The sequence below is a fragment of the Urocitellus parryii genome, chromosome 8, assembly GCF_045843805.1.
Source record: "Urocitellus parryii isolate mUroPar1 chromosome 8, mUroPar1.hap1, whole genome shotgun sequence".
NCBI classification, from domain to species: Eukaryota; Metazoa; Chordata; class Mammalia; order Rodentia; family Sciuridae; genus Urocitellus; species Urocitellus parryii.
Window position 1 is genome coordinate 16,814,701 of NC_135538.1, and position 26,229 is coordinate 16,840,929.

The following is a 26,229-nucleotide window of genomic DNA, read 5'->3' on the forward strand; positions in this document are numbered from 1 at the left end:
CATCCCCAGTCCCCACTATTCACCTCTTAAACCAATCATTGCTCCCTAGAATTTTTCATTGATATTAAACTGGGGTAGAGAAAACTGATGAAATGTCCGTTAATTTTGCTATTATAAATACTTGGACAAAAATATCAGGTTAAAGTTATTAGCTAATATAGTTTTGGAATATCCATGGACATAATTTTCCATATAATTTCAATTCCTCACATAATTAATTTTAGGCTGCAGAATAATTCAGGTTGGTCATTTAAAAAAGTAAATAAACAAATAAAGGCATTCTGTCCATCTACAACTACACACACACAAAAAAAAAAAATTAAAGAAAATTTCTTTCATATTAGTTTTTTTTTTGGTACCAGGGATTGAAACCAAGGGCGCTCAACCACTGAGCCACATACCCAGCCCTTTTAATTTTGAGACAAAGTCTTGCTAAGTCCTTAGGGACTTGCTTAGTTGCTGAGGTTGGTCTCCATCTTGTGATCCTCCTACCTCACCCTCCCAAACTGCTGGAATTACAGACATGCGTCACCATGCCTGGCTCTCTTTCCTACCAGGTTTAAACGGCAACTTAAGGCAGGCCTTTGTACAGCTACATCACAGAGACCAGCAAATGCTACCTCATTCTTTGTAAGCTCATAAAAACTGTGCCATGATATTGATAGAGCCCTTATCAACCATCTGACAACCCAGCATAAATGGTCCAAGAAATCGGGCTTGTTTTTAACAGTGGGGTAAATTTTCAAAAATTTAAAAACAGAAAGTTATAACACATTATAAAAAAAAGCTACATCTACTTTGTTTTGGCTTAGCTGAAATCTGGTTGCTATCAGTTAACAAGCAGCCTGGGGAAACTGACAAAAAGAATCCAAGCCATGTAGCTTCTGAACACCTGGTGTCCTGAGAGGACTCTAGAGGGCGAAGGTTATTTTTAACGTTTTTTCCTGATCTCCATTAAAAATTAAATGTTCTATTGGGGTACAAATTATTTCCTGTCCCACAAACTTTAAAAACAAGGCACAAAATCCACATTAGAATATAAGTTTTTTAATTTTTATAAATAACTTATCTGTTACAAAGACAGTTTACCCAGCTAAATCACAAAACCATCAACTCAAGATATCCAAATTACGTTTTATTAATAAAACAAGTAAAAACTGATTTATCAATCTTCACATAGAACTGCAGATGAAGCTGAAAAACAAGGCCTATTTTTAAAACAAAATGCATCCAATGTAAGGGCTCTGGGTCTACTGCCTAATTACCTAGGATTGTCATATTTCTTTCCATATACATAATGTAAAGCCTGGAAGCTGAGGCTTTAACATTCATAGAGATCACTGTAATAATCCTGATTATTTAAAACAGCCACTTGCAAACATTTACAGTGGGTGACAGTCTACATTACCTCCTGTCTTTTACTGTATTTCAGCACTTCCCTTAGCCCCATTCTAAGCACTGATATATAGTTTCATAATTCTTTTTAAATGCATACTGTTATCTTTTCTTGATTCCATTGAGTTATATACATTCCTGATCATCTGAATACTTATTTTCCTTACAAAAATATATCATCAAAATAAAGAGATGCTTGAGGTTGCTTCAGTGTTCAAGTTTGCTTATTTTTCTTTTTTTCCAGCTTTTCTTCAGTTGTCCTAAATATGAATAGCCTTGTTTTATAAATACACGTTACTGCCACCAAGTCAGGTTTAGAAACAGATTGTCCCAACAGTAAAGCATTTAAACTTCTTTCCAAATAAAAGGGCTGTCGGTACTGTTGCTGTTGCTGGTTTTGAAACTGTACTTTTCCGATAAAAATCTCCTGTGAAAGTTCTGCGGGGCACCAAGCAGATGAGGCACACTTTGCGAGTGGGTTAAAATACCTTCTGTTTTAAGCTTCCCCATGGAAGACAAAACACCATGTTGTGCCACCCCACTTCTAAAGTCAGCACATAGTGTGACCTACTGACATAATTCTTGTAATACCTTCTGCAGTTCATTGTGCAGCATCTGTATGTCTTCACAGAACATTGGCACCCATGAGGGCAAAGTACAGGGTAAGTAGAGGAAAGTTATTTTGTGCATAGTTTCATTTCATTAATGCTTTTTTATTTTACGACTTTGCTTCTCTTAGGTAAGGCTTAAAAAGGGACATGATCGTGCTTAATCACTAAAAGGAAAAAAGAAAATTAGTTAACAAAAGGCTATTACACTATACATATAGAAATATAAGAAAATAATAAAGAAGAAATCACTTAAAGCAGACTCGAGAGATCTGTACAGTAGGAAAAGCTTTGGGGTATTTCACTGCATGTTTGTACAGACAATGCATGCTGCTTTCCTTTTCATCTTGAGACCCTAGATTCTGGCTTCACAGAGACATTTTCAGGGAAGACAAAGACAAGGCCAAGAGTACCACAGATGTGTGAAGGTCTTCCCCTAGCCAATGGCACTATGCGGCTGCAGTTTTTAAATAGTTAAACCTTGTTCCTTCTCTTATATGTAGTGTTTCACTGAAAGCTTTAAAAATAAAAAAGCTATCATTCTATTTCTTCCTCCTGTCAAAATTCAGTAGTGACACGAGGGGAAAAAGTACTGGGAACACCTTGGCATTAACATAGTGAGAATTAGCTATAATGGGCTCCTGGTAACACTGTACATGGTCAGGCAGCAGGCAACCAAGTCTTCCATCAGATTACCTTTCAGGTGATGGATTTCAACTGCCCGTGACATTATACTGAGGTATTATTAGCTCTGTGGGCTGACACTTAATATTAGCACAACACCATCTTGTCACACCTTCCATTTGACAAAATCCTATGTAGCAGTGAAATGTTGCCCCGATGACAGACTAGTTTCTTGAACTTTAGATGTGGTTTTAGAGAAGACATAGGGCCTTCTGGCTCAGAAATGCCGTGGCATCTCGCACTGTTCACAGCGGATTAAGGCTGGATGGTTCAAAAAAGTACAGGCAGTGCAATTCCACTGAGCCCCTTCATCGTCGTCTGCGTCTTGAGTCTTTGGTGTTTTGATGGTAGACCTTTGATCTGTAAGAAAGAAAAAAATTTATTTTAAAGGCAAAGATTACAAAGTCTGACAAATTACTGGCAACTCTAAATACCATTTGTACTGCATTGCATGAAGCAGTTTGTTAATCAAAGGAAGCTGAAACTGACACGTGCTTGACCACTCCAATCTTCACTGAGCTGGTACTTCTCTGGGGAAGAGCAACACGGACATGATAGAACCACCCCCACATCTCCTTAAGGGAGAAAACAGCATCATTTCCCCCAATTTATAGCAGAAGAAAGGATACCCAATAGCAAACTTTCTGTAATGTCACTTAAAATCGTAAAAGTGTCCAACTGCAAAGCAATACTGAGCGTATTTACGTCTCATTTCTCACTGAAGTCATCTTTGTATTTCCACTAAATGTTCTGTATCTACTGAAAACATTAATCTTGGATAACATAAATCAAATATAGAGAACTAATTTCTTATCTTATTTAACTGTATCAAAAATAGACCTTGAAGAAGTACATCAGTATAAAACTTCTACCAAATTTCTTACTTTTTAAAAATCACATTTACTATGGTAGAATAGAAATGACCTTAGGCAGTAGCCTTTTCATTCTGTTGAAAAGTTTCCTTTTTGTGCAGAAGCTCTTAAGTATGATGCATTCCCACTTATGTATTTTTTGCTTTTGTTGCCATTTCCAAAAAAAATCATTGTATAGAACAATGCCAAGAGGTCTTTTCGCTATGTTTTCTTTTAGTAGTTTTATGACTTAAGTTTAAATCTTAAATCCATTTTGAGTAAATTTTTGTATACGGTGTGAGGTAAGGTTCCAATATCATGCTTCTACTTGTGGATATTTATTTTCCCAATATCATTTTTTTAAAGAGACTATCATTCCCCCATTCTGTGTTTTGGGTAATCTTGTCAAAGATAAGCTCACCACAGATGCATGTATTTATTTCTGTGCTCTCTATTCTGTTCTACTGCTGGTCTGCATATCTGTTTTTATGTCAGTATCATACTGTTTGGTTATTGTAGGTTTGTAATTTATTTTGAAATAATGGGGTCTTCTGTTGTTCCTTTGGCACCATGAAAATTAATCTTCGAGTTACTTTGAACAATATTAGTTCCTCTAATCTGTGAATGGAGGATGCTTTCCATATGTGTATTTATTAGTTTCCTTCATCAGTGCTTCTTAATTTTGGTATATAAACATTCCACCTCTTTGGTTAAGTTAATTTGTATTTATTCTTTTTGTTGTTACTGTGAATGGTATTGTTTTCCTGATTTCCTTTCACAGTTCACTGTGTATAGAAACCTAATTGATTTTTTTCTTTTTTTTTTAAATAAGCTTTTCATATTTTTAAATATTGTTTTTTTTAGTTATACATGGACACAATATCTTTATTTATCTTTTATGTGGTGCTGAAGATCGAACCCAGTACCTCATATGTGCGAGGCAAGTGCTCTGCCACTGAGCCACAACCTCAGCCCCTAATAGATTTTTAAAAAAATTTTTAGTTGAACATGGACAATACTTTTATTTAACTTATATATTTACTTTATGTGGTGCTGAGGATTGAACCCAGTGCCTCATGTGTGCAAGGCAAGCACTCTACCACTGAGCCACAACCCTAGCCCCCTAATTGATTTTTGTACGTTGATTTTGTATCTGTAATTTTACTACATTCTTTTATTAGTTTTTTGTTTTTGTTGTTGTTGTTGTTGAATCTTTGAGGCTTTTCTACATATTTGTTGTCCTATTTTATCCTTGGGAAATACACTGAATGGCCCCCAGGGGATGCCTGAAATCATGGATCACACTGAATTTTATATATACCATGTTTATTCCTATACCTATATTTATAAATTAGGCATCATGAGAGATTAACAATAACTGATAATAGAATAATTATACTAATATACTGCAACAAAAGTTATTTAAAACTTACTGCTTTTCAGAACATGGTTGACTGTAGGTAACCAATATGAAAGCAAATGCAGATAAGGGGTGACCACCATACAATCCTGTCTTCTGCAAACAGAATTTAACTTTCTCTTTTTTGATTTGGAAATCTATTGTTCATTTTTATTCTCTAATTGCTCTTGTTAGGACTTTACACTGTGTTGAAAATGAGAGAACACAGTAGGCATCCCTGCTTTGCACTAGCTCTCGTAGTGAAAATCTTTCCATTTTCTCCCACTGACTATGATGTTATCTGTGTTTTTCATACATGGCCTTTAGTATGTTAAGTTCCTTCTACATCTATTTTGTTAAGAGTTTTAATCATCAATGGATGTTGAACTTGGTCAAATAATTTTTATGCATCTACTCAGTTGACCACAACAGCTTTTACTTTCTATGTGTTGTATCACACTCACTGATTTCTGTAGGATGAATCATTCATTCTTCCATCTTAGGGATCAATCTCAATTATGGAATATGATGCTTTTAGTGTGTTACTAAATTTGGTTTGCTATTATTTTAATGAGGATGGGGATGGTAGCTCAGTAAAAGAGCACTGCCTAGCATACATGAGTCTCAGTACTACAAAAAATTTTTTTTTTTTAAATGAAGATTTTATGCATTCATGGTTCAGCAGGTATATCACTTATGAAGATATCTATATCTGGTCTGGAGCTTTTGTTGTTGTTATTGGGAGATATTTTATTACAGTTACTTATTTGTTACTGTGTTCAGGCTACTACTTCTTCAGTTTTGGTAGGTTATATATTTCTAGGGATTTACCCATTTTATAGATTATTGAGTTTGTTGGTGTAAACACACACACACACACACACACACACACACACACACACACACACACACAGTAGGTCCTTATAATCCTTTTATGTTTGAGGCTTCTCTCTCAGTTCTAATTTTGAATCTTCTGTTTTTCTTAATCTCTCTAGCTATGAGTTTGTCAACTTTATTTTTTCAAAAAATGTTTAGCTTCTTAATTTTTATATTGTTTTAAAATTCTCTTGATTTATTTTTGTGCTACTCTATTATTCCCTTCCTTCCACTAACTTGGGGTTTAGTTTGTTGTTCCTCTAGTTCCTTGAGTATAAAGTTAGATCGTTTATTTGTGACCTTTCTTCTTTTTTTTTGAACTTACCTCTTTGTATTGTTTTTGTTTGATCTCATAGGTTTTGATATGTTGTTTTTGTTTTTCTCAAGATACTACTTAAATTCCCTTTTCATTTCCTCAAAGACCCAATGGATGTTCAAAAGTGTGTTGTTTACATTTACACGAATTTTCTGGTATTATTGTTAATGATTTCTAGTTTCATTCCACTGTGGTTGAAAAAGATAATTGGAATGATTCTGGTCTTCTTAAATTTGATTTAGTTTGTAAACTAACATGTTGATCTACCCTGGAGAAGGTTCCATGGGACCTTGAGATAAATGTATATTCTTTTGCTGTTGGGTAGGCAGTTCTATATTGTTTGTGCCTTCCTTTTGAACTGATCCTTTATCATTTATATGCAAAAATTATATATATAAAGACTTTCTTTGTGTTTAGAGGCATATTTAGACTTAAAAATCCATTTTTTTCTGATACAACCACTCATGATTTCTTTTGGTTACCATTTACTTGAAAAATCTTTTCCCATCCCTTCACTTTCAGCCTATGTATGCCTTTAAATATAAAACAAGTCTCTTATAAATAGCACATTGTTGGATCCTGTTTTTAAAAATTCTTTTATTCCACATTTAAGGCAATAATTGCTAAGTGAAGACTTATCACCATTTTGTTGTTTCTAGTACATTTGGCAGCTTTTTGCTCCTCTTTTTCTCTTTTGCTATCTTCCTTTTATGATTTTTTAATAGTGAGTACTTTGCTTTTCTTTTTATCTTTTCTGTATCTATATAAGGGTTCTTCTTTGTCATTAGCTTGACACTTGCATAAAATATCTTTTAACTATACGTTTCTATTTTAAGTTGATGATAACAACTTCAATTGCATACAAAATACTATACTATACTTTCAGCACCCTCATCCTGTCATTTTGTGTTCTTATAGTCAAAGTTTGCTTTTAAAAATACTGTATATAATTTTAATATTATATAAATACTGTATATAATTTAAATACTGTATATAATTTTAATATTTTAACTTTCATATTAAAGTAAATTATACACCATGATTGTAATGTTATAGAACCTGTATGTATATGTCTACATATTTACCTTCAGTAGTGTGAATTATGCATTTGATTTCATTTCTTTACTATTTTAATGCCTGGATCAAAACATACAGACACATTTTGACATGTGTCAATTTGGTATTCGTATATTTTGTGACCAGGTAACATTTTTTGAAAATCATTCATCTGGAATTCAGGATATTTTGATTACGTAAAGTCATATCAATATTAAACAAAATAAGACACTATGAAAAAATAAACTTCCCTAAAAGTGTCATCATTTATCTAAATTGAAAGAATAGAAATTTTTGCCCTTGATAATTTATTTGAAAATCAAGACTTGCTATTTTGGGAATACAAAGTAATCTCTAAGGTCACATGTATTGCTATTTTTTACTTTTTTATTATTTTTTTTAGTTGTTGATGGACCTTTATTTATATGCAGTGCTGAGAATCAAACCCAGTGCCTTACACATGCCAGGCAAGCGCTCTTGTTACAACAGGAGCCACAACCTCAGCCCACATCTATTACTTTTAAGAAGCTAAATACATTACACCTTTGCATCCTCCCCAGCCCCCAGCATATAAATGAAAATAAACAAACATCTTCCTAATAAAGATCCAAGAATGCCAAAGTTTGAAGTACTTCTAGAGTGGAAGGTTGTTAAAAATAAAAAGTTTCTAAGATCTTGCTTTTCAAAATTAACAGTTTTCACACTTAATGGGTACACTAACCTTTGGGTTTTGGTGGCACAGGACCTACAAATCCAATATTGTCATAAAAGTTATGAATAGCGCTGGGGTTAAAATGTGGTCCTGAAATATATAAAAAGTAAATATATCAATGTTTATAGTCCCAAAATACTTATTTTATTTTTTAAAGCAAGCATTTCTTTCTAAAAATGCTACAGTATAAAACCAAAGAAATGCTTTTCATTATCTTCATCTCTATCTCAAATTATATGTAAGATTTCAAAAACATATTTCAAAATATAGGTATAATATAGCATTCATACACAGAGATAAGTGTTAAATTGGGGAAGAAGTCAAACTAAAGATGATAAGAAAGAATTAGAAGCGACCCCTGTTCTATGTTACAAATGAAAATAACATAAAATTTAAAAAGTAACTTTAAATTATCAAGCATGGACTTGAACAACTACAGAGCCTGGCCCCAAGTAAGTATAAAAACCTTGTGCTAATGGGATATAATGGTTCAAATTTTTTACTACATGAATAACGTCAAGGATTATAGTTTCTAGACTAGCCATTTCTTTTCTTCAAAGTTTAAACTGCGGCATTTTTCTATGAATGTTTCAAGAAAAACAGCCAATATATATTTTTTTAAATTTAAGTAAAATCAATCATCTTTCAGTTTAATGAATGTTGGAAGACACTTCAAAGTAAGACTGAAGATTTCTTTTTTATTAATTTCCTTCCTTTCCCTGTTTTTTTCTATTTTATATATTTCTATTATTTCCCCAATTTCAGGATTACAGTTTTAAGTGATAAAATTTTGCTTTAGTTTTCTATGGAAATGAATTAAGTCATAAATATTTTTTACTACAATAAGAAATTATAGCTATTAATAGCTAATTATTACTGCTAATAACTGCTATTAATAGTTCAAATATAAAAAGCTATCATTGACCTACAAATGTATAACCTTACTTTCATCATCTTCTCTATTTTTTTCAATTAAGGCAGTGCCATTGAGATGGGAATGCATAATTCTTGAAAGGACAAAAATGAAACAGTTACACGGATACATCTGTTAATTAATAAACATCACAAAAGATTCTACACACAAAAGTAATACATCTGACCAAAAGTGGATCTGAAGTATATAAAGTGTATCAAGTGATTTCTGAACCAAGTATATACTTATTTTGGGGGGGCAAAAGAGGCAATAAAAATCTAATGTTTCTTTAGCATTATCATCTGGCTCCGCCCGAACTGAGGTAGTAAAATTATGACTGATGAGTTCGTTCTCAGCCACAGGAAAAGAGTTGGCAGATTAATTCAATGAATTTCAGCTGAGTATGCACTGAACTTTACCTCGGGCTTGAAAAAGATCAATTTCTTTGGTTAAGCAGTCAATGTCAATCTGGAGTTGTCTATTACAACTTCTCAACTGCTGCATTTCTTCGAGCTGAAAAATAATTCCATGTCAGAAAGATTTGCATTGAAATCTCATGTTATTAGTTAAGAGAGAATGGAGTTTTTGTCAGGGGAAGGTAAGGACAGAAAAACAAGTATGAATTAAGAACATTTGTAGAAAACTACATCAAGTCTTTTGACATTATGGCATACAGCCTATTCTCAGGTTCAAGCACAGAGGTCACCACAGTTACATATGACTTACCGAAGGTATTTGGGATATGGAATTTGATCTTTTCAGGCGCCTCCGAGTTAGATTATTTTCCATTTCATTGACCTCAGATTTTAGTTTATCCAGCTTTTTCTTCTGAATCTCAAGTTCTCTTTGAAGTCGTTCCATTCTGGCCTTCTGGTGTACCAACAGAGCTGCAATACATATTAGTAAACATGAGGACCCGCCTACTTCAGTCAGTTAACCTTTAAGCAGACTTGGGAAAAGAAAACAAATGAATATTTCTGTGCCAAACAGGAACTGTCAAGAATCCCCAAACTACATTAAAACAAAATATTTTGAGATTAAACATTTAAAATTCCACAAATAATTGTTTTAATTATTTAAACAAATGTCACTTTATTTAAAAAAATTTTAGGATTTGGATTAAATCCACTTTATGGCCAAAGACAGTGATTTTAGCCTATTACTTTTCTAAAGATTCTAGTCTAGTTAACCTACTCATTGTTATCTAATTCACATCTGACATTTGGAAAGGATAAGCCCTTTTACTCCAGAGTGACATATTTGTTTTTTGCATGAGATATTCTAATATTAAAATTATATATATATATTTTAGAAGGGAGTGTGGGAATAGGGTGAATACATGTTGGTGTATGCAATAAGTAAAACAGGAAGACTGATTACAAGCCATCTGAGTGTTAACATTAAAGTATTCAAACTGAAAAGTAAAAATAATACCATTTAGAGAAATGACTTTTTATTTTCTTACACTCAGACCATATTTTGTGAAAATATTTTACACACACACACACACACACACACACACAGTTTGTAGTACTTGGTATTGAACCCAGAGCTTCATGCATACTAGGTAAGTACTGTACCATTGAGCTACATCCCCAGTTCCCAAGATTTTTAAAAGAAACAAAATAAGCAATCAATCTTGAACCATGAACTCCCTGAGAAACTTATTAAGCTATGAAAACAGGGGTATGTCTTTTTTGATCCATCTCTGGACAATTGAACCCTCATCCTTTCATCCTTTAGTATACTGGATTGGAAATAAAGGTACTTGATCTACTTTTATAATGAGATAGCTTGGGATGATTCTATCTTGAGGAAATAGGTAGATGGGAAAAATACCTTAAATTTCTAGAAATAAAGTCATTTGAAATGAAAAAAGTAAAAAAGATTAAATAGAAGATTAATAGTCAAAGACACAGTTGGTGACCTATAAGATCGATCTAAGAATTTTACCCAGAATGTTCATATAGCACTAGAAAACATGAAGGAGGAGTTAAAGGATCTCACATACAGTCATATACTATATATTGACATTTGGGTCAATGACAGCCTGCATACACAAAAGCAGACCCAAAACATTATAATGGAACTCTAAAATTCCTACTGCCTAACACTTTTACTGTGTCTTTTCTATGCTTATAGAGATTTAGATACACAGATACCTACCACTGTTTTACAATTACCTGCAGTTTTCAGTACAGGTTTGCAGCTTAGGAATTATAGGCTGCATCACACAGTTCAGGTATGTAGGAGGTAATAGCATTGAGGTTTGTCTAAATACATTTTAGGATGTTTGCAGGTTGAGAAAAATCAGCTAATGACATATTTTCAGAACCTATCATCATCATTAAGTGACCCATGACTGTACGTCTAAAAAGGAATACCAGAAGAAAATAAAGAGGCAAGATGTGAAGAGTTACTAGCTGAAAATGTTCCCAAATAGAAGAAAATAACAAATTTCAGAAAATAATGGAATAATTTGCTCATCTAAGAATACAGATAATTAAGACACTTTCAAAGTCTGGGTGATTTCATCAATGATAGATGCCTGTTGAAATAACTACTAAAAATGCTTTTTGTTACGATGATGATGAAATACAAAGGGATGAAGTAAGATATCTGAGTAAATCTATCAAAGAGGATAAAAACCATGGTGGATGTGGGGAATGATTGAGATGGTCTAAGGGAAAGTGAAACTAAAATCTTAGAAAAGAATGACAAGAAATTGGAAGTATGAAAAATTAGAAAGTATGCTAAGGTCTTCCAACTGTTCAGAGGAGTATCCTCAAATGATGCTAAGACAAATACACATGTTAGTTTCTAAATTAAATATTCAGCTTCCATATTAAAATGTAGTTTCTAAACAGTAATAAGAATGTTTAGTTTTGTTTGGTTTCTAAATTCAGTGACAGAACAAAGACAAAGAGAAAAAAATGTGATTAAGCCTAAAGAGCAAGTAAGGAGGTTTAAAGGAAAAAAATAGAAAACAAAACCAAAAAGCTGACAGAAGCAGTTCCAATTTTATTAGTAATCACAACAAAAGCAGCCCACTTAAAAGTATTGGTTGAATCACAAGAGATCAGCACACATATTTTAAAAATTCAGTTACATGCTATTTATAAGAAAACATTCCAAATATAGTTCACTCATCCATTCTTCTTAATAAACTGACAGCCCATTATGTGTCAGATGCCATCGTTAGCCATTTGGGAAATGAGGCAAAAGCCTCTGCCCTGGTGGGGTGCACACTACAATGGCAGGAGAGGCTGGGGCAGGAGAGGCTGGGAGGAGGGTAAGAACAAGACTGCATAAGTGGTCAGTGAATTATACAGGTCAAATCTGGCCTGTTTTGTGAAGAAAGTTTTGTTGTAATCAGCCTTACTCATTTGTTTACTTAATGGTTATGTTTTTTTCCTGTTATAATAGCACTTGAGTTGTTCTGACAGAAACTATGTGGCCTGCAAAATCTTAAATAATTTACCATTTGACCCTGTACCAGACCACATAGTGCCTTGCTGACCTTATTAAAAAGATTCTGAATAAAATAAAGACCACATCAATGCACAAAAAGGTATAAAATAAAAGGATTAAAGTAAGAACCTTGTACTTCAAGCACCACTCTCAGAGGCACAAAGTGACAGTAGCCAACTGTTGGAGGTCTGAGGACTGTGGTGCACTGAAGGCAAGGACAAAAGCCAAAGCCCAATAACCTAAGAAAAAAGAAGTGTCCCCCACTTCTGGGTGATAATATGATTCCTTCTATTTATTTCCACACAACATTTGATATTTGACAACAATTTATAAGATACACATAAAAGCACGAGAAAAGCCCAACTCATTATCCAGAAATAATGCAACTAACAGAACCATTCTCAAGATGGGCCAGATGCTGGAAGTCTCTAATAGGCTAAAGGGTTGAACTTAAAAGGTGGACAATGTGCAGACAAAGAAGCACAATTTGAGATGGTAGAAACTGCAAATGAATCAAATGCTAGAAATAAAAAATACAGTAGCAGAGATAAGAATTCCTTTAACAGGTTTATCAGCACATGGCACACCAGTTCTGTGGTGATAGAATGTGAATGTGAAGACAGAAATGACCTATATTCAACACAAGGAAAAAAGTGGAAAAGAACAAAGAATTCAGGAGTTGTAGGACAACATGAAGAGCATGTGTGTAATTGGCAAGGAAGAAAAGAAAAACAAGACAGAAAAAATGTTTCTGTCTTGGGGCTGTAGCTTAGTGGTAGAGCACCTGCCTCGCACGTGTGAGGCATTGGGTTCTATCCTCAGCACCAAATAAAAATAAATAAAGACATTGTGTTCATCTACACCTAAAATAAACAAATAAACAAATAAATAAATAAATAAATAAAATTTGAGGGCTGGGGATTTAGCTAAGTTGGTAGGGTGTTTGCCTTGCAAGCTCAAGGCATTGGGTTCAATTCCCAGCACCAAAAAAAAAAAAAAAAAAAAAAAAAGAAACAATGAATTATAGATCCAAGAGGCCCAGATAGCCAAATAATATTAAAACTAGAGAAAATACTTATGACACATACTAGTCAAACTACCTAAAACCAAAGACAGAGAAAAAATCTTGAATGCAGCTAGATTTTTTTTCCCCTTTGTGGTACCGGGGATTGAACCCAGGAGAGTTCATGCATACTAGGCGAGTGCTCTACCAATGAGCTACATCCTCGGTCCTTTTAAAAAATTTTTATTTTGGACAGGGTCTTGATAATTGCTAAGGCTGCCTTGAACTTGAGATCCTCCTGCCTCAGCCTCCTGAGTAGCTGGGTATGCTTAATATAGATAAATCAGGCAAAAATAAACTGAAATAAAGCTAGTCTATTCACTTCAGAAATACCTCTTTTAGAAAATAAATTTGACTTTAGGATAAAATGCTTTATGAGACTATGAGGTTCTTAATGCTGAAAGGCAAAAAATGCTAATACATGATTCTCATTCTAAATGGAAAATAAAAAAAGATATTCTAATTTATTTTCCAATAGTGCATCATAAAGCATAAATTCCAGGATTCTTTTAGTCACAGCTCCTCTCCTAATTCCCAATCTGGTATTTTTAATGTTTCTATCTTAATAGAAAATAAACCAGGTTGAGTTACAGAGAAGGCCAATATTAACTTTTAATAGTGGGCAAAAATCTGATTTAAAGATTTAAAATTGAAGTAGCCTGTTATGATTTGGATCTGGAATGTCCAGCAAAGACTCATGTGTTGAAGGCAAGGTCCCTAATGCAATAATGTTCAGATATGGGGCTTTTAGGAGTCATTAACCTCATGAAAGGATCAATTCAGCATGGTTGAATGGACTATAGGAAGTGGTGGAGACAGCAGGAGACGAGACTTAGATGAAGGATTGTGACCTTGGGGACTATATATTTTCCCCAGCTCTTTCCCCTCTCATGCTCTGCTTTCTTTCTTTTTTTTTTAAGAGTATTTATTTATTTATTAGTTGTAGTTGGACACAATACCTTTATTTATTTATTTTTATGTGGTACCGAGGACTGAATCCAGGGCGTGCATGTACTAGGCAAGCTCTCTAACGCTGAGCCACAACCCCAGCTCTGCTTTCTGACCATACTAACTGAGCAACATTGCTCTGCCATTCCTGCCATGATGTTTTGCCTCACCAAAGCCAATGGAACCAACCAACCACCATAGACTGAAACCTCTGAAACTGTGAGCCAAAATAAAATTTTCCTCCTGCAACTTGTTTTTCTCAGGTATTTTGTCTTATCAATGAAAAACTGACTAACACAGAGCCACAGTTGCTACAGGTATAGCTATGAAGGAAATGGTTTTGAAATTAAACAGCAAATTTTTCAGAACATTTCTGAAACAGAAAATACTGCATCCTTGGTAATTCACAAAGAGAGAAGTTTTTGCAATGGCTAAAGATTTGGCTATGAATAAGTCTGAGGTTCTAAAGTAAAATATTGCAACTCTAGTGTCTTAAAATTATTTAAGAGGTACTTCTTTCCAGTTTTAACAAAATTTTAGTTACAAAGACTGTATTACTTATAAATGACATACTCGGTTTAGGATCTCTTAAGTATGTCTCTTAGTTATGAACAAGCTAAATGTGATATGAACACAGTATAAAAGGACAATTTCTTAGCAATTCTTTATGCCTCTAATTACTTTTCACTTATAGGTTAGGGTTTTTAAGATAGGAATCTGAGGAAGATAAACTACAGAGAAGAAAAGGAGGTTAATATGAATTTTTAAAATAATTATGAAAATTCAGCTAAAGCTAAACTTTCTTCTTTAGCTGCGATTTCTGCAATTTTATTCTTTGTTGTACAAAATATCACCCAATCCCTATACGTTATGAAACAGTATTGTCAGCTTTATTCTGAAGAAAGATGATTATAGTAAAGACACTTCTGTTCTAATCAGCCTCCACCAAATGACCAGGGAGAAACACAATTATACTTCCAGGGTACAAAAGAAGTGGATGTTTGGGGGCTTTCAAATAGAGAGCTACAGTTGCTGAGGGAGGTTAGAAATTTTCATCACTGTTATGGAAAATGACTGTGAATAGAGACTTGAGAAAATTACTTCTCAGGGCTCCCCCCCCCCCCTTTTTTGGCACATAAAGAAACTGTTTTAAATGAAATAATTCTAACCACATATCGTGATGAACATCTACTAATTACACATGAGAAAAATTTGTTGTAGACTTCAGTGAGGGAAAATTTTCTCCATCCCTTTTATTTACATAGATTAACACTGACTTAAAAAGCTAAGCTATAAAGATGGAATTATATTAGCCATGACTTTAAAGATGGTTGACTGCACACTGTACTTCAAGAATTTTCTGTTTCCTGAAAGCCCATGAAAATGACAAGAGGAATAAAACTGGTATAATCCAACAATAAAGAACAGGAAGAAGGCAATTAATGGACAACAGATTTCAACAAATTTCTAGAACACTAAAAGCAGATGAAATGACATAGACTAATGAAGGAGAACAGAGAAACCTACAGTCTTGTGGACAAGTGGGCTGCTACAAAGAGCAATGAGCAAACTTGCCGGGCAGAAACTTACCTATTCAGCACAAAGCAGTCTGTCAAGTGCTAAGTGTCACTTTCATATACAGGGCTCTCAGCCAGCCTTCACGACACTTCCCTCTTAAATATGAACCATCTGCCAAGTATCACAACACAGTTGAGGAACGTCTGACGCATGAAAGAACTGAATGAACAGTGAGAAAAACTAAACCAGATTAAGTGGAGATAACTGAGAGAGATGAGAACTTAAATTCTAATTACTGTCATTAAGAGATGAGAAATAATATTATACCCATAAACAACTGTTATGAAAAAGAATAAGAACTAGCACTCAGAAATCAAAAACTTTAATGCTGAAATGAAAATTTCATACATGGGCTGGACAAATATTAAGGGAATTTCCTAAAATGTAAAGTAGACAAAGGTACACTATATTGAGGATATGAGAATAAGAAATAAATAGAAAGTTGGTTCAGGAATTTAAACTGCTGAAGAAGCAAGGTTCTATAAAGACAAAGCATGGAAACTAATGAGGACCAGAAAAGAATTTTGCAGGGCTGAAGGGAGAGGTGCTAGCTTTTGAACAGGAGGAGTCCACAGAATGTGGGATGAGATGATTTAAAAAAAAAGAGAGAGAGAGAGACCTAAGCTTAAACATAACATGGTAGAGTTTCAGACTACTAGGACAAAAGGAAGATCTTAAGTATTTCCAGAAAGAAAAGAAATAGGTTACAAAGGCACAAGAATCAATTGACATAAGATTTCCTCTTGTCAGGGGCAGTTGGTGGCACGTTCTGTGGAAAAAATTTTCATCCAAGAATTCTACACCAAGCTAGAAATATGAGGGCACTTTCAAACATTTAGGACTTAAAAATAACCTATTCTAAGTCTTTTATTAGATATTTGAGATGTTCTACAAACTGAAGGCATAAACCAAGAAGGAAGATAAGATCTAAGAGATGGTAACTATAAGAGTGATAAAAACCCAGAAAGCTGTATCAAAGAACTATATAATACAGATAAATTACTTGGCTCTGTTGTAAACATTTACACATATGATGATTAGACGTGAAATTTCAGTAAGTTCCTGGCTTCATAAGCATCCTATAAATCAATAGGCTATATAATTACTGTGGTCAGAATGTTTGTATTCTTCCCAAATTCACATGTAGAAACATAATCTCCCAATGGTGCTATTATGAAGTGCCTTTGGGAAGTGATTAGGTCACCGGGGCTGTACTCTCATGAATGGGGTTAGCGCCCTCATCCAAGATGATGCTTGCTCTTCCCATTCCACCATGTGAGGCTACACCAAAGGCATCTATGAGTAAAGGGACTTCACACAGAAGGCATCATGAGTAATGGGACCTCACTGGACAGTGAGTCTGCTTGTACCTTGATCTTGAACTTCCCAGCCTCCACAACTGTGAATAATAAATTTCTGTTGTTCATGAATTATCATGAACAAAATGTCAATGTTATCTACTCTGAATATATATAAGTAAAAATAAAGATGACACATGCTGGGTAGCCTGTGTTATCAGCAAAAGCTTTCTGTACCATAGCAAGAAGTTAGCAAAAAAAGGTTTAAACAGTATCAATGTATTTTAAAAGCTGTACTGAAGCTCTCTCTGTATCTATTTATATTTTATAATACATACAATGTAATTACATATAAATAATATACCTTGTATATTGAATATACATCAATATTGTCTATAAAATAGTATACCTTAAAATAATTAAGTTTCCACTATTCTGGAATTCAATATAATTTGAATAGTAATGAGGCTTAAGTTATTTTTTGCACTACTCATTCAAAAGAAATTAATAATTCAAAATAATTAATTAATTATTAATTATTACCATGAATGAAGCGTGAACAAAGATAAAGTTATGGAAACAAACTATTTCAACACCTTATACGTTATTACCTTGAAAGCTATAGGCACTAAATGTCTATTAAATATAAAATAGTGATAATGATCTGCTGTTTCTTTTTTTTTTTTTTAAAGAGAGAGTGAGAGAGGGGGGGGAGAGAGAGAGAGAGAGAAAGAGAGAGAGAGAGAGAGAGAGAGAGAGAGAGAGAGAGAGAGAATTTTCAATATTTATTTATTTTTTTAGCTCTCAGCGGACACAACATCTTTGTTGGTATGTGGTGTTGAGGATCGAACCATGCCAGGCGAGCGCGCTACCGCTTGAGCCACATCCCCAGCCCTGCTGTTTCTTTTTCTTCTTGGCAATGGAGTGTCACTATGTTGCCCAGGCTGGCATCAAGTCTCTTTTTTGAATAGCTGGATTTACAGGCATATACCATCATGCCTGGCTTAACATTTTGACTTTTAATGGGTAGTAAATAGAAATATTGTTGAAAAAAAACCTTGATATTTAAAGCCTCCTTAAAGTTTAGCTTAATTTTTTTTTCACTTGATTTATTAATACACTGTAAAATATGGCAATACTTTTAGGTTGATGATATTGCGTATCAGTGGCTTCTTTATATGCTAGTCCTAGTGGTGTATTTAATATCTCAATAATATATTTCTTTATTTAGTTTTCTAAACTATTTTTCCTTCCTAAATAGATGAAAATGAGGAAATATAGAGAAAACATATTCAGTACCTTTAAATCTTTTTAGTCAAAATTAATGGATATAAGTAATTAAAGCATGCAGCTCCCTCTTGTGGTTGAAAACTGAATTTTCCTGAATTTAAGTACCAGGGCTCTTAAACCACTCCTTGAGGTATTACAGATGTTTTATATAAAAAGCTTAGTCTTGACCCCACTTTTGTCACCTTCTAACGAACAACGGAGACAAGTTTACTCATTTTATTTAAAACTAGAAAAACACACTGAAAGTTCCAGATGATGTTAGTGTTAATAATTTTAGGCACTTTATAGTATAAGAATGCCTAATTTCTCCAGAAGCTTATAAACAAAAACACAAGAGAATAGAATATGCTTATTAAAGAAATACCTATGCTACTGTACAGTGTATCAGGAACTGATGTATACAAAGATTTCAGGCTTATTTAAAAGGAAATAAGAAAACTCTGCCATTGAAAAACATATCAGTACTTATTTCTAGTACTTTTAGGTTTTTGTCTGTCATGATTTTACATGCCTAACTCAGGAATATGCTTCAGACCTGCCTAAGTTATCACACTTAGTACAATGTCAGCCTCTAAAATCTATATTTTTCTACAGTATAATTTTGTTGACAGCAGGGATCATATCTGTTTTATAAACTACTGTATTACTAGTCATTTATCTGATGACTGAATCACAAAAGATTCAAAGATGGGCAATTACTCTTTTAAATAAGCATTCTGTTTGCATCTATTTTTCCATTTTAAGAGCAAGTTGAAATTAGGTATCGCAACAGTGCTACAACTGGGCATATAATTGGGGAAGAGATGTATGAACTATGTACAGAACTGAGGAATGATGCTTAATCTCTAAAGACATTTAAATTATTTATACATATTTACATGTATAAATATTTATATGTATAAATAACTTAGAAAGACAAGCATTGGTCCTTTAAACAGAACTGGTGGTACCTCTTCCTAGATAATAATTTGTTTGCATTTATTTGTACATAATTAAGACTTTGCATATAATCTTATAGCATTAAGATACACTGTTCTAAAATATCTTTAGAAATTCTGAACACTTATAGATTTATATTTTAAAAGGGGATAATGATAAGCTACTTTCAAGTTTGTGATGAGATGCCATAGACCAGTTGAATGCAGTTCTAAGGAGCAATATTATAACTAAAATGAAAATATAGCACAAGGTTTCTATTCTTTTTTCCCAAATCTAGGAATAGGAAGACGTTTTCTAAATAAGATACAAAACCCAGAAGCCATAAGGAAAAAAGTTTGAATATACAAAAGTAAAAAATGCATAAAACAAAAAATTTTACTGACCAAGTTAAAAGTAATTACAAATTAGGAAAATGGAGTAAACATCCTACAGGCAAGTTTACAATATAAGAAATACAACTAGTTTAAGAAAGAAAACATGAAAGAAAACATGAAACAATGTTCAACCTCATATTTAAATTTTTAAAAAAGCACATTTTTACCTAGTTGACTGACAGAGGTGTATTTTCTCAATCATCTATTTATGGGAATATAAATTGGTACAAAATTTTATAGAGAGAGCCTCAAATTGAATCTGGCAATGTTTATTGTGGCAGTCACTGGCATCCTTCACTAAATATTCCTGGTTATTCTTCTCCTAGGTATGTGGCAAAATTACACCTTGCACTGCCACTGAATTGGGTGTGGCTATGGGCCTCGTTTTATCCAAAGAATAACATGTCGAGACAGAAGCCTAGGGAAGCACTGCTGATCTGCTAGATCTCCTTTGTCATGGAAGCACAGACAGATATTCCCTTAACCTGGATCCTTGGGTAAGGATAAATGCAGAATAGAGCCCACTACCTAATCTGTAATGGACAAGAAGTGTGAACTAGAAATAAGCCTTTGGTGTTTTTAGGATCCAATTTGTTACTGCATTATAACCAAGCCTAAATGATAAATCTATCAAAATTAAAAATGTACATATGCTTGGGCACAGTAAACTGTTCTGCTGACATACTTGGATATGGGCACACATGTATATACATGAGGATTTTTATTTCAGTACTATTTGTAAAATCTAGATTAGCAACTATCTTAAAGATCATTAAGAAAAAACTGGTTAGATATCATGGTATAATACTATTGCAGTCATTTCTAAAAATGCAGAGCTGAACTTGTTGATCTACAATTCTCTTAAAAACATGAAGACAAAAACAAAACACAGAAAGTAAAACCCTACTTCATTAGTATAAAATACACAGACACTTGATAATTTCAATTTCTAGACAAACACGTAATGAATGGATTGTGACCAGCCACTGCTTATCTCTAGTGAGGGGACCTTTCATCATATAGCCTTTAGTTTTCTGTGCATTTAAAACATAGCAAATATATAGAAAAATATTTCAAAAGTAATCCCTATTAGAACCTCATTTAAAAGTTGTAACGTCTTCTAAAATTTATATGTAATTACAAATAGCCAAATCCATCTTGAAAAAGAATGAAGTAGAAGAAATCACATCCAAATTTCAAAATTTACTATAAAGCAAGTAATTAAAACTGTAGTATCAGAATGAGGAACATACAGATCAATGGAAAATATTGAGAGTCCAAAAATAAACCCATGTGTTTACAGTCAACTGATCATCTTCAGGGGTTCCAAAATCATTCAAAGAGGAAAGAAAAGCCTTTTCAACAAATAGCTGGTTCTTAGCTCAAGCCATTAAACAGAAATTCACTCAAAATAGATGAAAGAAGAAAACATAAGAGCTAAAGTTGTAAATCTTAAGGAGACACCATAGATTAAGACACAAAAAGCATGACCAACAAAAGTACACAAATGGGATTTCAGCAAAATAAAAGACTTTTGGGCTTAAAGGGCATCATTAAGAGTGTGAAAAGACAACTCAGAATGGGACAATAATTGCAAATCACACAAGGAGTTTACTTCTAGGATATACAAACAACTAATACAACTCAATAATAAAACTCTAGATCACCCAAATAAAAAGAGGCAAAGGATATAAATGGACATTTCTTCAAAGAAAAAACACAAACAGCCAATAAGCACATGACAATGATACTCAAGACCATTAGCCATTAGGGAAATGTAAATCAGAACCACAATGAAATACTCCATAGGCACCAGGAGGACAAGAATCACAAAATCTGATAACAGGAAGTGTTGGTGAGGATGTGGAGAGAGCAAATCTGCTAGTGGGAATGCAAAATTGGGCAATCTCTGTGGAAAACAACCTGGCCATCCCAGCAGTTAATATTTAAGATTATCACATGACTCAGCCATTCTGCTCATAGGTATATGCAGAAGAGAAATAAACACAAAAACTTGTACAGAAATGTTTATAGCAAAATTATTTGTAATAGCCAAAAGGTAAAAAAATACCAAAATGTGCATCAAGTGATAAATAAACAAAATGCAGTATGTGTGTGTAGCTTATCTGACAGGAATGAAGTACTAATACTTGCTACAAAATGGATGACCTTAAGTGAAAACATCTAGTCACAAAAGGCTACATAGTATATGTATCTACTTATATGAAATGAGCAGAATACAGAAAGCTAGAGAGACAGGAAGTATTTTTGTGGTGGCCTGGGCTGAGAGTGATAAAAGCTTATAGGGTATGGGGCTTCTTTTTGAGGTGACGGAAGTGTTTTATTTACTATTGGCTGTGGTGATGATGCACTTATAACTGAATGTACTAAAAACCACTGACTTGAACTCTGTAGAAGTGCACTGTACATAGTACGTTAACTGTATCTCAATAAAGCTCTTAAAATGACTAATTTTTTTAAAAGAAAAAAATGAAAGAGATTTGTACATGCTGAAATGCAAAGATCTTAAGTTACATCAAACAAAAAAAATGTGCAACATTTGTTCTCATACTCAAAACCATGTCTCTTTATTATCTATTGGGGATTGGTTCCATTCAGTTGTCTCTTTATTTATCTATTGGGGATTGGTTCCATGAACTTTCCCCTGAAGGATACCCAAATCTGAGGATGCTTAAAAAGTCCCTTATATAAAATGGTATAGTGTTTCCTATAACACATACACATCCTCTCATAAATCATCTCTAGATTATTTGTCATACTTAATACAATGTGTTCTATAAAAAATTGTTATATTGCACTGTTTAGGGAAAAATGAAAAGAAAAAAATCTGTATATGTACAGTATAGATGCAATCATCACAGGAATAATTAATTTTCAATGTGCAGATGCTCAAATTCATGAATGTGGCACCTACAGAGAGAGGTAAACTCTATAATTCCACATTTACGTATATATACATGGTATGTTTCCACTAAAAGAAGCACATATGTGTACATACATCAGTATATCTGTACACATGAATGAATATAAAGAGGAGGATTAAGAAGTGCTAATAGAGCTTGGGGGTAGGAATGATGGTGCAATGAGATGGACACCATTATCCGAAGTACATGTATGTGACACTACTCTGTGTACAACGAGAGACATGAAAAATTGTGCTCTATATATGTACTATGAATTGAAATGCATTCTGTCATGTGTAACAAGTTAGAATAAATAAATAAATTTTAAAAAAAGAAGTGCTAATAGAGATTACCTCTGATAGTTAAATAGTTAGGGGATGAGGGTAAAAGGAGACACACTTTTATTGTAGTTTCCTGTTTTGGTTAGAATTTCTTTTACCATGTGCACATGTTATCTTCCTAATGATTTTTCAATATATTGGTTTAGTAATTTAAGAACTTACTTGTTAGTAGATAGATTTCTCCAAAAATAGAATGTATTACTTTAGGTATTCAAGTACAGAATGGATTTACCCTTGATAGCAATCTTGCAGGACTGAGTGTTGAAATAAGTGGACTGAATAACTTTTGGTACAGAATTGTACAAGACCCTTAAAGTCTCTTCCAACTATGAGATTCACCTCAACTTAAAAAGGCAGTCAAGTTTTAAGACTGGGAAGAATTGGCAAGTAGTAGGGTTAATTTTGGGGAAAAAAATCCATAAGCAGTTTGATCTCAATCAATCTTAACTACTGAGTTTATTATTTAACAATGTGATTTCAATGTCAACATAGAGCTCTACCAAAAGGCATTTTGAATAAAGAGATGTATAAACGTAAACAAAGTGGGGTTGGGGCTGTAGCTCAGTGGCAGAGCACTTGCCTACCACGTGTGAGGCACTGGGTTTTGATTCTCAGCAACACACAAAAACAGATAAAGGCATTCTGTCCATTTACAACTACCAAAAAAAAAAAAAAAAAAAAAAGGTAAACAAAGTAAAGATTTAGAAGTCTGAACTAATTTAAATTATATTTTCTTTTGAAAAAAATATCTTGCTCAATGAATGTGTGTCACCCTTAGCATTATATTAAGTCTCCTTAAATAAAAGAATATTGTGGTTTGGAGGGAAGTACTGGTAAAAAATAATAAGGAAGTCCACAGTCAAGGCTACTGCTTAATAGTTCATAACTGGGAAAAAAAGGTGTTAAAGTATCATTAAAATATTTATGATTTTATATATGCTTTATTATTTTCAAAACAGTTTGCCAGCTAAGTGAATATGAATACTAGATGGGATGCAAGGATGGTTCAATATACGTAAATCAATAAATATTATTCACCACATCAATAGACTTAAAGATAAGAACCATATGATCGTCTCGATAGACGCAGAGAAAGCATTCGACAAAGTACAGCACCCCTTTATGTTCAAAACATTAGAAAAACTAGGGATAACAGGAACTTACCTTGACATTGTAAAAGCTATCTATGTTAAGCCTCAGGCTAGCATCATTCTGAATGGACAAAAGTTAAAGGCATTCCCTCTAAAATCTGGAACAAGACAGGGATGCCCTCTATCACCACTTCTATTCAATATAGTTCTCGAAACACTGGCCAGAGCAATTAGACAGACAAAGGAAATTAAAGGCATAACAATAGGAAAAGAAGAACTTAAATTATCACTATTTGCAGATGACATGATTCTATACCTAGAAGACCCAAAAGGATCTACAAAGAAACTATTAGAACTAATAAATGAATTCAGCAAAGTGGCAGGATATAAAATCAACACGCACAAATCAAAGGCATTTCTGTATATCAGCGACAAAACTTCTGAAACGGAAATGAGGAAAAACACTCCATTCACAATATCCTCAAAAAAAATAAAATACTTGGGAATCAACCTAACAAAAGAGGTGAAAGATTTATACAATGAAAACTACAGAACCCTAAAGAGAGAAGTAGAAGAAGACCTTAGAAGATGGAAAAATATACCCTGTTCATGGATAGGCCTAACTAACATTATCAAAATGGCGATATTACCAAAAGTTCTCTATAGGTTTAATGCAATGCCAATCAAAATCCCAAAGGCATTTCTTGAAGAAATAGATAAAGCAATCATGAAATTCATATGGAAAAATAAAAGACCCAGAATAGCAAAAGCAATTCTAAGCAGGAAGTGTGAATCAGGCGGTATAGCGATACCAGATTTCAAACTATATTACAGAGCAATAGTGACCAAAACAGCATGGTACTGGTACCAAAACAGGCGGGTGGACCAATGGTATAGAATAGAGGACACAGAGACTAATCCACAAAGTTACAACTATCTTATATTTGATAAAGGGGCTAAAAGCATGCAATGGAGGAAGGATAGCATCTTCAACAAATGGTGTTGGGAAAACTGGAAATCCATATGCAACAAAATGAAACTGAATCCCTTTCTCTCGCCATGCACAAAAGTTAACTCAAAATGGATCAAGGAGCTTGATATCAAATCAGAGACTCTTTGCCTGATAGAAGAAAAAGTTGGCTATGATTTACATATTGTGGGGTCGGGCTCCAAATTCCTTAATAGGACGCCCATAGCACAAGAGTTAATAACAAGAATCAACAAATGGGACTTACTTAAACTAAAAAGTTTTTTCTCAGCAAGAGAAACAATAAGAGAGGTAAATAGGGAGCCTACATCCTGGGAACAAATTTTTACTCCTCACACTTCAGATAGAGCCCTAATATCCAGAGTATACAAAGAACTCAAAAAATTAGACAATAAGATAGCAAATAACCCAATCAACAAATGGGCCAAGGACCTGAACAGACACTTCTCAGAGGAGGATATACAATCAATCAACAAGTACATGAAAAAATGCTCACCATCTCTAGCAGTCAGAGAAATGCAAATCAAAACCACCCTAAGATACCATCTCACTCCAGTAAGATTGGCAGCCACTATGAAGTCAAACAACAACAAGTGCTGGCGAGGATGTGGAGAAAAGGGTACTCTTGTACATTGCTGGTGGGACTGCAAATTGGTGCGGCCAATTTGGAAAGCAGTTTGGAGATTCCTGGGAAAGCTGGGAATGGAACCACCATTTGACCCTGCTATTGCCCTTCTCGGACTATTCCCTGAAGACCTTAAAAGAGCATGCTACAGGGATGCTGCCACATCCATGTTCACAGCAGCACAATTCACAATAGCTAGACTGTGGAACCAACCCAGATGCCCTTCAATAGATGAATGGATAAAAAAAATGTGGCATCTATACACAATGGAGTACTATGCAGCACTAAAAAATGACAAAATCATAGAATTTGCAGGGAAATGGATGGCACTAGAGCAGATTATGCTTAGTGAAGCTAGTCAATCCCTAAAAAACAAATACCAAATGTCTTCTTTGATATAATGAGAGCAACTATGAACAGAGCAGGGAGGAAGAGCAGGAAGAAAAGATTAACATTAAACAGAGACATGAGATGGGAGGGAAAGGGAGA

At 33.9% G+C, this 26,229-nt stretch overlaps 1 protein-coding gene across 4 annotated transcripts in view; it reads right to left on the reverse strand.

Moving 5' to 3' along the window:
* Positions 1 to 1,031: 1,031 nt before the first annotated feature.
* Tab2 (TGF-beta activated kinase 1 (MAP3K7) binding protein 2) overlaps positions 1,032 to 26,229 on the reverse strand; it is a 76,081-nt gene continuing 50,883 nt past the window's right edge. For 3 of the 4 annotated variants that reach the window (XM_077801840.1, XM_026401953.2, XM_077801839.1), the window contains 4 exons: positions 9,537 to 9,697; positions 9,230 to 9,323; positions 7,907 to 7,987; positions 1,032 to 3,047 (listed from right to left, as the gene is read on the reverse strand). In XM_077801840.1, coding sequence (XP_077657966.1) covers positions 2,905 to 3,047; positions 7,907 to 7,987; positions 9,230 to 9,323; positions 9,537 to 9,697 — 479 coding nt within the window. In that variant the 3' untranslated portion in view covers positions 1,032 to 2,904. The remainder of the gene's footprint in view (positions 3,048 to 7,906; positions 7,988 to 9,229; positions 9,324 to 9,536; positions 9,698 to 26,229) is intronic. The other variant, XR_013344155.1, reaches the window with a different exon arrangement.